The 14362-nt window shown below is 39.6% G+C and overlaps 1 protein-coding gene across 5 annotated transcripts; it reads right to left on the bottom strand.

The window, feature by feature from the left end:
- Positions 1-4388: 4388 nt before the first annotated feature.
- On the bottom strand, positions 4389-14295 carry LOC122983855 (TRPM8 channel-associated factor homolog). Of its 5 annotated transcripts, none has more exons than XM_044354020.1 (13): positions 14205-14295; positions 12827-12903; positions 11923-12626; positions 11487-11703; positions 10876-11167; positions 9035-9336; positions 8667-8841; positions 8332-8426; positions 7476-7686; positions 6516-6752; positions 5705-5922; positions 5379-5492; positions 4389-5130 (listed from the first exon to the last, which is right to left on the bottom strand). In XM_044354020.1, the coding sequence occupies exons 3-13, from the start codon at positions 12567-12569 to the stop codon at positions 4888-4890; spliced, it is 2751 nt and encodes a 916-aa protein (XP_044209955.1). In that variant the 5' UTR covers positions 12570-12626; positions 12827-12903; positions 14205-14295; the 3' UTR covers positions 4389-4887. The 5 variants fall into 5 exon arrangements, with proteins under 5 accessions (XP_044209955.1, XP_044209957.1, XP_044209956.1 ...); XM_044354022.1 differs by having other exon boundaries at positions 11923-12621; XM_044354021.1 differs by having other exon boundaries at positions 12827-12899; positions 14205-14288.
- Between the last annotated feature and the right edge of the window lie 67 nt (positions 14296-14362).

Here is a 14362-nt window from a genome sequence, read left to right as displayed (position 1 = left end):
CATCCTGTTTTCCCATGTTGTATTTCTGTAATTTTGCTATCCGGTCTACTCAATACACACAAAATCTCTTGCATGTCTGTCCATTCTGAAAGAGGGATCTCTCTATTGCTCTTCCTGAGGTTTCTTCCATTCTTTTCTTTTTTTCCCTTATCCTAATCAAGGGTCTAAGGATAGAGGATGTTATATTTCTGTACAGATTGTAAAGCTGCCTGAAGTAAATTTGTGATTTGTGATATTGGGCTATATAAATAAACTTGACTTGACTTGACTCAAAGCGACAGGGAACCCTTTTGCAGAAATCGGAGAGAAATTGAGCCCAGATGGTAATACTTTCTTCCATCCCTGAAATAGTTTTTCTCAAATATTCAACAAAACTTTCATTTAGTCATAGATAAAAGACTGAAGATGTTTGCTTTGTTTGCAAGAATGGTTTCAGGCCTGTGTGGGCCTGATCCTCTTCTCTAATAATACAAATTTGGTTACAATGGGAAAAAGACTTACTGTATGTCACTAACCTCTGCAGAATGAAATAGAGTATGAGATTCAAATTCAAAATTAGTTTATCAGTAAAGAGCACTTTGGAAATAGGCAATATTACTTCCTCAAGACTGAAAAGATTGGAACCAAAGTCTTCAGCTCAATATTAGAATAGTTGTTGGGAGACACTTTTCTTTCATTTCTTTCTTTCTTCTCTATCTGTACATTGGACAAAACCTCCCATATTAGGGCTTTATGTCTTCTTGCAGTTTTTTTGGGTTTTAATCTTGTGTAACATACTTGATTCTTTTCCTTTTTTCTTTACGTTCATTGCAACAAACCTAATTACACCTCAAGACAATAAGCCCAACACAAACACACAAAGAAATTCTGTTGAAAAACCAGCTCATCCTGTTTTGGAGCACAGTATGTTGTCTACTTTACTTAGGTCTGCTAACAGTCTGTTTCAGGAAAAATAAGGGTGCAGTTGGACAAGCACTTGTCCCATCCCTGCTATATATGGACACACATGACACCAACCATCATATTGCTGTGCACTCACAAACTCACATTTTTACAGTAGTAATATACTCTTTTGGGGTTTTGTTTTTTGGGTTTGTTTTTTTTTGTTTTGTTTTTTGCTTTGTACTGTTTGTTGTGCGGTTGTATGTTTTGATTGTGGGGGACAACAGATGCAAATTAGCTTCGAGCTAACTCCGGTGCAGTGCATCTTTAATGTTTAAAACTCCACACTGCCCCAATCAATACTTCAAATCAATTCAACAATATATTCTAATCAAATTGAGTACAAAAATTAATACATGAATGACCACTGCAAATGCCAATTGTCCAGTCAATGATAAACTGGACATGGCTTGTCACTAATGGCAATGTGGTTAAAGTGCTACAGTATTCTGAAATCCAAAAACGATCTTTTGAAAAAGTACTACACAATAAGTAGTATTATTTTCAGTCAGATATCTGTTTGTGCAGATTTCTTGTGTTATTCTTAGTTAACATAATATATAATATAATAATATTCTGTGATCACAAGAAAAAAAAAGAATATTTTTTCATCATGAGACAAAAACAAGCTTTTTATATCAAGATTTTGTTGACAAATGTTGATAAGAAGTATGCAATTGGCAGGTATCTGCTTCACATTCCTCTGTTTGTGCTTCTGCTTCTGTTTTTTCATGCCCAGCCTTGAGAATAAAGGTTTTCTTTAACCTTGCATTTTGGTCTCTGCATTTGGGTCCACCTGCTCCCCAACTGTTACAGAGAATCCAACCAGCCATGGTCCAAGCTGAGACCGACCTGCATGCTGTTCCTTCCACACCAGCCCTTCCAGCTCAGATGACTCTGTTTGAGTTTTTCTGCTATCAGACATCCAAGACTGCAAGCCATAATTCATCTAGCCACCAGCATACTGACCACCAACCATTCTGACCAGCTTCTGTTTTTTCCTGCCTAGCCTCGAGAATAAAGGTTTTCTTCAACCTTGTGTTGTGCCTTGGCTACAAGTTTGGCTATCAGCAATAATTAATGATTGTCAAAGATAACTATTAATTATTAAAATCAATAGAAATTATTAATACGCATTAATAACAGGGCACCACCCTGGAGTCAGGGAAAAATATTTCCAATTCAGTCTCAAAATTAACTAAGCTATCAATTTGAAACTCTGATTAATAATTAACTTAATAACTGTAACCAAAATTACCATAATAATAGCCAGTTAAGGTTGAGGGATTTTGGAGCTCTTTGCAGAGCAGAAGTTGGCAAAACTCATTCTTGTGCAACATTAAAACAGACAGCATGTATATCAAAAAGCATTTATTAAGAAAAGGTAAAAGAGCAAAACACACAACATTAATCTAGCTAAATGTACCTATATACAAGTGTGTGTATGTGTGGGGAAAACAATAGCAAGATGGCTTAAGTCAAAGATGGCATGCACACACAATAGGGCTGACAAAGAGAACTACACAGACAAAAGGCCAGACCATGTGATTTCTTGAGACCAAGTGTGCTGCCAGAAGTGTGCAGTTGGGTTTTAAACCTCTTAACTGTGTGGTTCTCTGTTTAAGGCCATTTGGTGAAGGCTAAAGGTGTCAGGTTAGGAAGAGGTTAGTTGCATGCAAGGCCTAGTTACCTGAGGTAACGTGTGTTAAGCATGCTAACATTAACTTGGCAGTGTGACTGTGCAATAACCTGACCATCACAAGAAGGACATCACAACAATGGTTCAATGAATAACCTTAGCCAAATTAACATTAAAATGTACAGTACATTGATTGAGTTAAACATTCATGCTTAGCCGTGCTATGCTACACTATATGTTGCTAGTGAGTCAGGCTGAGAAGAGTTTGGCTCCAAGGGGCCAGTGAGACCCAACACTTGCATTTCGGCCTCTGCATTTGGATCCACCTGCTCCGCAACTGTGACAGGAGGAGGACCTTTTCAAAAAGTATGGTGTAAGTAATTCAACATCTTGAAAAAAAATTAAATCCACACTGAGCACAGTGTAAACACACAGGGTAGAAAACTGCTCCTGCACTGCCCCCTGCTGGTTCAAATTCTTCAGCATATTGCATTCTGGCAGGGCAGATCACAACCCTGGTATCAGCCCGCAATGTACTGAGCACTTCCATTTTCTTTAGAAACTGAAAATGTGTTTGTTAGTATATTATTAAAGGTGATTTCTAGTTTATCACAACTTGGGTTAGATGTGTTAACTAAACCTTTAGTTTGGCTTTAAAACTGAAAGTGAGTGCACCCAAAATCCTGGCTATAAAACTGTGCACACATAACTAGGGTAAGTATGGTATGTCAAAGCTGATAATTATTGAATTAAAATATAAAAATTAATTTTATTGTTTTCCTTACTTTTCACTTACAAATAAGTTTCTTGACCCACCTTGGTTTACTGATGTTTCAGAGTTTTCAGATCTCAGTAATTATTGAATAGCATATTAAGTTATATAATAATTAGGAATGATGGAAAAAAACTGCAAAAATAAGACCAAAGTTGTGATAATCAGTAATTTCCCTTTAATGGAAACTAGAAACTGCTTTAGACAGCGAACTTGTGAATAAGTTGCAGGCATCATTTTTGAGCCATTGAAAACCCTCTTAGAAATCTATTTCAGTAAAGCAGCCCAATATGGTCATAGAATACTATTTTATTTATGTAATAAATAAAAATATGTTAAAATGTGTTATCTTACCATTATTAGTGTAAATCAGTTTAAGTTATTTGATAGTTATTTTTTGTCACACTTATTGTTTCTTTAGCTCATTTGATGAGTTTGTGTGTGTAAGGGTTAAAATAGAATAAAGGATGGCTCCATTGATCAACTGAATCCACTAGTCTAAAAAGTCAGCAGTAATCATCCAAATCATTATCTCTAACACACTAACCTTCTTATGTTCATTTACAAGGACATGGAAGAGTGAAAATTCCCATCATCAGTGACCAGTCCACCCCAGGATCTGGACAATTTACATTTGTGGTGTTGTGTTTTTTTTTTTTTTTTTAAAGATTTAAATATCATGTGTTGAAATACAGATAGTGCAGTGCAAAATAAAAGTTAACTGACTAACAATTTTGTTGCTGAATGAACAACTTGTGTTCATAGTTATGGTCATTAAGTACATGATACTTAAATATTTCTTTTGAATATTGTTTAAAAACTAGTAATTATTATGAATAACCAACTTAGGTACTTTTGTTTATGCTGCCAATTATTAAGTACCCAGTAATTAAAAATACCTTTGATTGCAGGGGAAAAGCTAATTCCCTTAACTCATTGTAGTTTGTTGGTTCAACATAATTTCACCAGAGGTTGTCATTTGTTTGTTGTTTTTTGTTTTTTTGTTGAGCCAAAACAATTGATTTCAGAGTGTGGTAGAGGTGTATATTAAATATTTATTTGTATATTCTGCATTAACAGTAAAGGCAAATATCAATATAGTTACATTAACGACTCTTCCATCTTAAAAAGGCTAAGTACTCAGTAGTGTTGGGCTGGAGAAATAAAATGAAGCAGCTGCTTTATTATTGGTATCAGTATTAAAGCTGCATTAACAAACCAAACTGTTTCACTGTTTTCCTAACTAATCATCAAAATTAAAGTCTAGTCTACCTGATAAAATTTGTGTTGGATCAATGACCTCTTGGTCAAAGATGATCATACTCATCGGTAGAGTGATAAATTGAGCAACATATTTTTAAAAGCTGTATATGCATGTCAACTATATAACCAGTGTAAAATAGTGCAAAACATATGGTTAGAAACAACAACAAAAAGAAAACAAAATGTCAGTAAATTGACAAATCCTGTAAATTTGAATAGACTGACTCATTAAACCCCTCTCTCTGCACTTGAATCTGCAGCAGTCTACAGTTCAGCCATACTGGATCATGGGGTGGTCACTCCAGGGAGGCAGGTTGGAGAGCTTTTCCTCAGTGGCTGTTTCTATGGGCCAGCCCCAGGCTTTAAAGAATCCAGACAGGTTCATCTCCACAGTCTGGGAGAAAGTCTCAGCATACAGGTTCATCTTTCCTTTGTTGTCTTTGGGAAAGTTGCTCATCTTGTGGTAGGCAGCAAACACCTTCTTAAAGGCATCCCAGCCAAACTTTTCCTGGAGCTACATGGAAGGAGAAAGAAGTAGAGGGGTGTGTGAAAAAGAAGTATTGCTGTCTCTCCATTTTCATCCATCAATATTTTTGTTGTCTGGTGTGTAATGAGCTTTGTTAAACCCTCACAGGGTCAGATGGGACCAGAGTCTTATTTGCATTCATGTTTGCCGGTGTGTGATCCTGTTTAAAAAGTGACTCCAGTATGATCCAAACATAGTTTCTCTGCAGAATGTAATATACAGTAATTCCCTCTCACCTGCATATATGTCTCCAGGGCGACCCACACGTGCCAGCTGCTGAGTTTCTTGCCCCCCTTAGCATACTCCTCTGCTCGACGGTTTCGCTTTTCTGAAGTCATATTTGGATGAGCCTGCATTGAGCAAGACAAAAGTAAGGGATTGTGAAAGAATATAATCCCATTGAAATGCTAAATATTTTTCTCAACATATGATAAAAAGGAGGAATTGTCTTTTGTGGTGTCTACTGATAGAAAAATGTGTCATAATACATGTTAAGAACTGTTTTTTCTAGCTATTGGTCTCATTTGTTTTGTCAAAAAAAAAAAAAAAGGATTTACTCCACCTTTGCCCTGTTGATCCCCAGCACCTGTTCATGCACATACACTGACCAGAGATTGCATGTACACTCTGTGGTGTGAGATGGGAACTCCCAGCAGCCTCTCTGTTGGTTGTGTCCAAGCTCATGGATGGGGCCCCACAGGCCTTTATCTTGTTCAGTGCTGACCAGCTCAGCTGCTGTAGCCTTATGTGCCATGATGGGATAACCTGCATGCATCCAACCTGAACAGAGGAAAATTAGAAAAAACAAACAGTGTTATAGCAATGAATCTTTATGGTTTCATAGCAATGGTACCGTAACATTATAGAACTTCACATTGTAGTGTAAGTACATGCAATGAGAGCAAAGCAAAAAATGCATGCTTCATATTACCATGTGTTGTTACAAAACTTCTCAGTCAATTTATAATTTTAAAATGTAAATGTTGCAATTTTGAACCAAAAACATTGTCATTGTCAGTAGGTTATGCATATGATGTTTTCCGATGTCCCTAAGAGTTATAATTTATTTTAATTTATTTTCAGTCTACTGTATATGGCAAACACAATATTCTAAGCGCATCGGTTAGCACTTTTGCATGGACTTGGCATGTTATCACAAATTCTCTCTGGGTTTGGTGACTTGGAAAATCTAATTTGCCTGTAGAAGTGAAATGTGAGCGTGAATGGTTGTCTGTCTATATATTTTAGCCCTTTAATAGACTTTCGACCTGTCCATGGTGTACGCTGCCTCTTGCCCAGTGAATGTTGGGACAAACTCTATCTCGCTGTGGCTCTCAATGGGATAAAGCAAACAAGGGCCGAGATACATTTACCATGGGAAATTTGCACATCTGCTACAAATCGCTCTTTGCGAGGAAATTTGTGTGGTATGACAGCCAGGTCAGCGATCCCTCTCATGATGGCGTCCCAGCGCGCTGCCAACTCATTGGGGCGATCCAGGTTCCGAACAACATCTGATGGTACAGTAAGGATGATGTTCTCAAACTCCAGCTCTGCCCAGGGTGAGGGAGCTGTGCGCAACAAGGACCAATCAGCTGGTGTTGTCACGCCTGAAAAGAACAAAAGGATGAGTGTATCCAGAACTGAGTATTAAATTATTACTGTGTCCTCTTGTCAAGAACTAGGTTTCCAAGAAAACATCTTTACAATGACTGGCTTTCGTTAATAGCTAAATTCCTTAAGAATGTACGGTAGATACTAGATTTATACTGTAACTATAACTACTGTAAAACAATGATATTATAGAGAAAATCATCATCATGGTAGCCAGGCTGCAAACAGGTCCACGAAATACGGATGCAAATTATATAAATGCCTATAATCCAGAAAGGACTGTGTGGAGCACAAACAGAGAGTATGGGCATCCATTCAGCACCATGGCCACAATCTGTTGAAAATCCTCATCCATTCTTTCAGTAGTTTGTTTAACACCAACCATGTCCCCTGTAAGACTTAACAGATAATGTAGTACAAAGCAGGGCACATGCAGATGCTGTTGTTTAGCAAACCTTGTACACTGACTTAGGGCAGTAGTTAAATTGTTACCTCCATTCAGGATCTATGTTTGAGGTACCCTTTCATAAATTGAAATTATTTTGCTTGAATTGTCCCAACACCAGTTATGTTTGATGTGAACTATTGAGATTGCTTTAAACAGGATATTCCCAAGAAAACGTATTCATCCCCTACTACACTGGATAAATATCACTACATGTCTTCCATTGACCCCATGAGAACATACGAACACTACCGTTCACCCACAACAGACTCACCAGATTTATAATATGGTGCAGGTACAGCCATTTGCACTATGACCTCTACCCCCTCCACCTGGGTTTTGGGTGGGGCCACCAGGTAGATGAGTCCCCCCCACAGGTTCCACACCTGCATCATCTCTGTGGTAACAGGAAATCGCTCATGAACACAGGGTGCTCTCTTCAACTCTGCAGCGTTGAGATAGTCTGTTTGACAACCTATCTGGATCTGAAGAAAAGATGAAATATGTTATATAAGTACAGTTTGCACTAGAAATAAAAGGATTCAAGGCTGCAAAGATGGATAGATGGATATGGCAACGACTGCAACAAACTGCATCCAAGGACTGAATAACCTGAGAGGACTGAATGACTTGTACTATCTCCCACAAAGTAGTTTCCTCCTCTGAATTTTGGGATAATTTATCTCTGGGGGGACACCTGGGCATTAAAGAATGGGCAGATGGGGACTTAGAACCAAAGCAGCTTCCCAGATGTTTTGGTGATATTACGCTCCTTAGGGGACTGCAGTGAACAAACAAGCCCAGGACTGGGTAGGAGAGGGTGATGGGGACAGATGTTGACAGTGGTGCCTGCTCCACAACATGTAGGGGGCGCAGCCTATTGCAGCCACATGGAGTGAGGCTGGGCTATATATTGGAGGTGGGGCCTGCTGCCACTGCAGGGTTTGGGCTGGACTAGGAAAGATGTTAGTGGCAGAGCCAAGCAGCTGCTGGGGGCAGGTGCCTTCTACCTCTGCAGGGTGTAGGGCTGGACCTCCACTGAGGGCAGGGACATAACATATACATACATATATACATTACCCACTAAGAAACACATTGAAATGAATAATTATTTGATTTTTGTACAGTACCTTCCATTCCTTGTTGACAATCACTGCTGGTATGGATATGTAGGTCTTCATACCAGGAGAGAGGTAGAGACCTGTACTGATCCACTCCTCCCCTCCTGGCAGACACACACATGCAACACAGCAAAGGTTATACTCATTGATATTAAGACATTTAAAATCTACAAGACATATTTCCCTTTCTCCTTCTTAACGATGTCTGACGATTAATTCAATGTAATAGCACAAGCATTACTGCAACATATTAAACTTGTGCATTGTTTTCAAAGTGTGCACATACTGTATATAAGTTGAATAAAAAACAGTTCACATATTTGTTTATGATAATGAGGTCTGACCTGCTGTGTTAGCATTGATTTTGATCCCGTGGTTATAAACAACTGGCATCAACGGGTTATGCTTGATGAGGTAAGGCAGGAGGTCATCAGGATCTGGGCAAACCTTATATACCTCTGCCCCCACGCTGAGGAGTAGGTGGTCTTTGGGACTCTTCACAGGGCAACTATCACACACCTTGAAAGAAAACAACTAGTGAATATCATAAAAGAGGTTGCTCTAACAATTGGATGAGAATAATAATCATATACAATGGCTATGGTGTACAATATGCTTTGGCACATCTCTGTATCACCAAAAGCCACCAAAGCTTTGTGTTGTTCCACTTGAATATACTGTATAAATTGTTCATGTTATTTTGTCTACTCACTTGAGGCATGTCTGAACTCTTTAAGATGTCAGTGAGGGTGGACACCACCTGTTTATAGGAGGAGCAGTCATGAGCCTGCATGCGCAAGTAGTTGGCACAGTCCTCGCCCAGTTTTTTAAGGCATTTCTCCTCATGCTCGGTAAGTTCCTTCCCCTTGGTTACATGACCAGCAAAGCGGCCCAGAAGGTGGCGGAAGTGGTAGGTGTCTTTGATGGCCTGGCTGGGCACAGGGGCCTTGTAGCAACCTCCTCCAATTGTTGTCCCCAACAGGCTCAAGCCCATTTTGTTCAGGATCTTGTTCCCTGAAAGTACAACCAGTATTTTTTGGTTTCAATCCCCAGAAAGCCCAAATTTGGTTGTGATATTCAGATAATTTTAGGTTTAAATTTATGCAGGTCAGTTTATTATTTAAAAAGCAGTAATCTTTTAATAACCAATTTGTTTATGTTCTTTTGCCTCTCTGTGACATCACACCACCTCTTCTGCATTAGGATATTTTCATTTTGTATGTTTGCATTTCTTATTGTTCCCCACCTGCCCTCATGATGCCCTCAGTGTTCTCCTCTGCTTGCCTGACTCCCTCATCCGCTGCAGTTCATATGATTAATTACCCTCCATTGTGTGCTTGCTGTATATGTACACCACCCGCCTATATATACTGTGCATTCCCTCTGTGCATTCACCTTTACCAGAATGTATTGTCTGCCCTATCTTCTTGCCTTCCTGCTGGTTGTCAACCCCTAATGTTTTATTTTCAGTTTAGCTATGCATCTTCATGTCTGCTTTTTGGGATTCTACCGCAGCTCAGCCCTTAGAGAAAGCTCTGGCCCAAATGACACCTGTCAGCCCCATCTAACCCGATGTACTGGAGGTGACAAGTTCTGCTTTGGACTGGTTCCACTTCAACCTCAACAGTGCAGTTCCTGGTTCCTGTGCCTCATATCGCTATGCCCGTTCTTCAGACCCCTATACTTAACCTACAAATTCTAGCAGTCATTCCAAGCAGCATGTGACATAGGCTTCTTGCGGTTGGTCACTGAGCCAGCAATACCTATGATGAGTCAGTCAGAAAGCTTCTCTGAGCTCTGGTGAGCATAATTTGTGGGCCTTTGGCATGACATACTCCATTGTTCTCATAAACAGCCTGAACCCAAAAAACTCATATCACCTGGGTCACTAGTTCCCCAAGCCCTTTGCATACCAATCTCCCATTTTTCTACTGTTGCCCAATGCTCCAAACCTGATCCAACCTCCCCTTCACCCCAGTGCTCATACGCTCCTGCTGTCACAAACAAGACTTCTCTGCCACTGGGCCACTGTTTACATTCAGCCACCAGCTTAACTTGAAGTTGGTAAAAGTAGCAAATTTCCATGTTATACGGGATTATTGTGGCTGTTTGCTGCTGTGGGCTATTGGAACCCCTGGACCCAAGTAAGTCATATTATCTGGGCCAGGACTGCCCAGTTCCTCAAGGGGCCCACTCTACAGTTTCTGTACAATTGCCTAGTGCTCCTGCCTCCCTGCTGCTCAGCACTTTGGCTTCACTTCAAATAATGTTTCCATTCCAACAGCCAGTTTTGCTTGAAGTTATCCAACCAGCAACTGCTGATACTGGTGTATCCATATGTAATGATTCTGTAGTTTCCTGAGTGTTCCTGAACCTGAATGTATGTATTTGCCAGTGTGTATGTAGTAGTTTTGAGTTGTGCCTGATCTGTGGAATCACCTAGTACATTATCACACCAACATGCACATTTAGAGAGTCAGCAAGCATCATGTTATATTATCATGGGATGAACTGGGCAGTATATAATCAAACTCTTGTGGTGCATTATCATACCTGAGAAATCTGTCAATGGATTCTGCCCATGGTGTGTCTGAGCCCAGTACCAGGCATGCCCACCAATCAGCAGGCCTCCCCCCTCTGCCACAAAGTCTTGGATTTCCTCCACATGTTGGTCACTGTATGCTGTACACACAAATACACTTAGGTCTTTCCTGAAGTTTGTCTTCTCACACTTTAACCCTGATTTTCTGAGAATGTTGAGGGCATGATCCGGCACTACACCAACAACCCCCTGTCGACCTTCATCCAACCAATGAATGACATTGTTCCAAAAAGGTGCCAGCGTCTGTGATAAAGGGAGTTATTGCAAGATAGGCAGTAGTTTATCAACAACACAAAAAATTTGGCAGATAAGCACAAATCTCATTAATTACCACACTGCAGATAGTCAAATACTGGTGGCAAGAAGTATATGTAACAAAATACAAAGTAATCATATTTGCTGTCTGAGATCATTACTATCTATGACATGATACCTTTTATACCTAGATTATACAACACCCACATGAACAAATTCTCGTAATGTGCTCAATTTTGACTAAGACAGATTTTTATTCATTTAATGAAATTCTAATTCTAACACCAATTTTAAATGTAGACTTTACCTCTCGTCCCAGAAATCCTTCATGTGACACAACAATGACCCGTCCCTGCCCATAATAGGCTCCTGCCAGGAATGCCCGCCCATCACCTGTTGTCCCAATGGGAAAGGCTAGTGGGCCATGAACCAGAACCTCAGAAGCTATTGCTCCACCCTGGATGTCAAACTCTGACACCTCCTGGAGTAAGAACTCCAAGTCGTCCTCAAAATCTTTACCAATACTTTATTAGACAAGAAAGAAAAGGAGATGGAAAGAGCGGTGCCTAATATGAGATACAGTGTATTAGTGTATTAATTATTCATTATAAATAAAAACTAATTTTATCAATCACATTTTTAAAATCTTAAAATCTTTTAAGTACATTAATGCATAATACATATAAAATATGTATTACAATTATTATAATAAATGAAATGAGAGAAGTACAGTATTTACTCACACTACAGCCATCCAGGAGGATGGGATCTGAGGGTAGACAGGCAGGCACTCTACGTCACCCAAATGTTCAGAGAAGTAGATCCCTGCCACACCAGACACCTTATTCCCTATGAATTGAAGCAGCGTGTTTTCCTTAGGATGATCTGCAGCCCAGCTCCATGCCTGTCCGGCTATCAGCACTCCTCCTCCAGCTTTCAGAAACGCCACCAGCTGCTTTGCGTCTGCACCCACGCTGTAGGCATCTGTCACATACGTACCAACCTCCAGATTCACACTAAAGGCCTCCACAACTTTGGCTTGGAAGCTGGATCTGCTGAGATTATCAGCAACTCCCTTGACGTTCTTTTGGACCCCCACAGACAGGTTTTCAGATCCATCTCCTCTCAGCCAGTTCAGAGCGTTCTCTACCAGAGCAGGAAAGGTGGTCAGGTAACCCTCATGACCCAAGACCACAATCCTTCCACGGCCGTACAGAGAGGCAGCCATCAGGACCTGGCCTCGGCTGTTCATTGCTAAAGGAAAGGCATGGTCTCCGATCAGAACCAGATCACTGGGAACATAGGGACCACAGAAGTCCAGCTCTTTCAAGCCTCTTGTCAGGGACAAGTAGGCCCCTTCGTGGTGAGTTTGGGAGGGCTTGGTGGTCATGGTAACAATGATCAATTCTCTGAAAGTTGTGTGGAGAGCAGGATGGCAGAATCTGTCCTTTGGGAATACAAAGAGAGACAGAAATAAAAACAGCAGTACAACAAGTACAATTGATGGTTAATGTGTTACACATCTGTAACAATAAAATTATAACAACAAAATGTTAATGTGCAGCTCTCCACCTGGTACCACCGAGGCCCAAGAGGAGGTTTTAATTACAACCAAACACTAGAAGAACAAAGTGATTTTCTATTTACCTTGAAGTTAAGTTGGCTTTCTGTTTGTATTATTAAACAACAGTATTCCAAAAAAGGCAATCCACCAAGGACACTATCTGACAGGAGAGAAGAGGGAGTATAAAGGAGAGCAAGAGAGGGAATGAGTATTTCAGCGGAAATGACAAGAATAGGAGGGACATTAGTAAGTACAACCCAGTGACAGACTATTAATGACGACCAAGATCAAATATTAGTAGACAGTATGGACAACACCCTCCTGCCAACACTCTCTGTGTGTGAACAGCATAATGCTTTACACATGCAGTTTTGGATGGAGATACACCCTGGCTGTGAATGTACAAGAAACTTGCTTATCCAGTTAGCTTAAGTCAATATTTGTGAAAGTTAAGAACACAGCAAAACATTTGGAATATTAAATAAACCAGTTAGCACATTTGTGTTTTTGTTTCTTAAACAAACTTTTTTTAAAAAAATCTGTGTTTACACTTTGTGATATATCCTGGTTTGGAAAAGTAACTCTGTTTACAAGTAGCTGCAATCCAGAGAGGAATTAAATATGTACACAAATGTGACAGAAACAGGATTAGAAAAACTAAAATTAGGAAAAAATAATTCACAAGATCAGTCAAAATAATCACTGCCAGTAGAGGGCTGTATCCAAAATGTCAATTTGTATTCATTTGTAATGGCATATATGTAAGTATTATGCGCATTTTTTGCATCTTTTTTTGACATTGCATAGGCAGACTAAATGATTAGTCGATCAATCACAAAATCAATTCATTAACTGATGATGATTTATGCCTATAGATGAAGTGCATCACAGCCTATTTTATTTTTGTTTAGACCATCACCTCATCTTTAGTGTCTGTGTTGTCTGATTTTCAAAGACATTTAACACATTAAAAGTGTCAGTTATAAAGGTATAAAAGTGTCATGAAGATATAGCCTATAGCAATGTGATATGCAGCCTCTAAAGCAAATAAACTTGAGTACACTTCTAAAGAAAGCTGGTTTCTCGCACTACCCTGCATCAGTAACAAAACCTAGTCATCCTGTTTTAGGCTACACTTTATTAATCTGTTTCTCATCAAAACATTAGACATTAAGTATAATAAAGAGGAAAGGTGATAAACAGGTATATTTCTAATAAGACTGAATCAGTGCGAAGAGAACCATTTAGCTCAAACCATGTATGAAAGTAGCTAATTTACCATCTATTCCTATTTCCTCCTAGTCTTAGTTTCTTCCTACTTTTTCCTACTTGTCCGACTGGCTGGTTGGACAAGCTAATAAGTGACGCAGCCGTTTACTGTACTGCGCAACGTTCAAAACCCAAACTCATTAAAATGTAACACTCGTGTAATTACCAAAAAAAGACATGAAGAAAACAAACCGAATCTGTGGTCTTCCGTGAGACACGCGTCAACAAACCATGTCACAGGATTGTGATGGAAGGCGGACTTGTGTGTGGTATCCCGGAAAATTTTAAGATAAGAGCGGAACCTAAAGCGGAGCACGTTTCTGTACGAGCGTATTTTTGTGATGGACCAT

Source organism: Thunnus albacares, chromosome 6 (genome assembly GCF_914725855.1).
Source record: "Thunnus albacares chromosome 6, fThuAlb1.1, whole genome shotgun sequence".
Lineage (NCBI taxonomy): Eukaryota > Metazoa > Chordata > Actinopteri > Scombriformes > Scombridae > Thunnus > Thunnus albacares.
This window is presented reverse-complemented; position numbering and strand designations above follow the sequence as displayed.

Bases quoted from the DNA above. Each gene is read 5' to 3' on its own strand.
- LOC122983855 (XM_044354020.1), bottom strand. From the start codon at position 12,569: ATGACCACCAAGCCCTCCCAAACTCACCACGAAGGGGCCTACTTGTCC. The intron at 9,337-10,875 runs GTATGATAATGC...TTGTACTTTCAG, and splicing joins TCCATTGACAGATTTCTCAG to GGAACAAGATCCTGAACAAA. The intron at 8,427-8,666 runs GTCAGACCTCAT...TGTGTCTGCCAG, and splicing joins AATCAATGCTAACACAGCAG to GAGGGGAGGAGTGGATCAGT.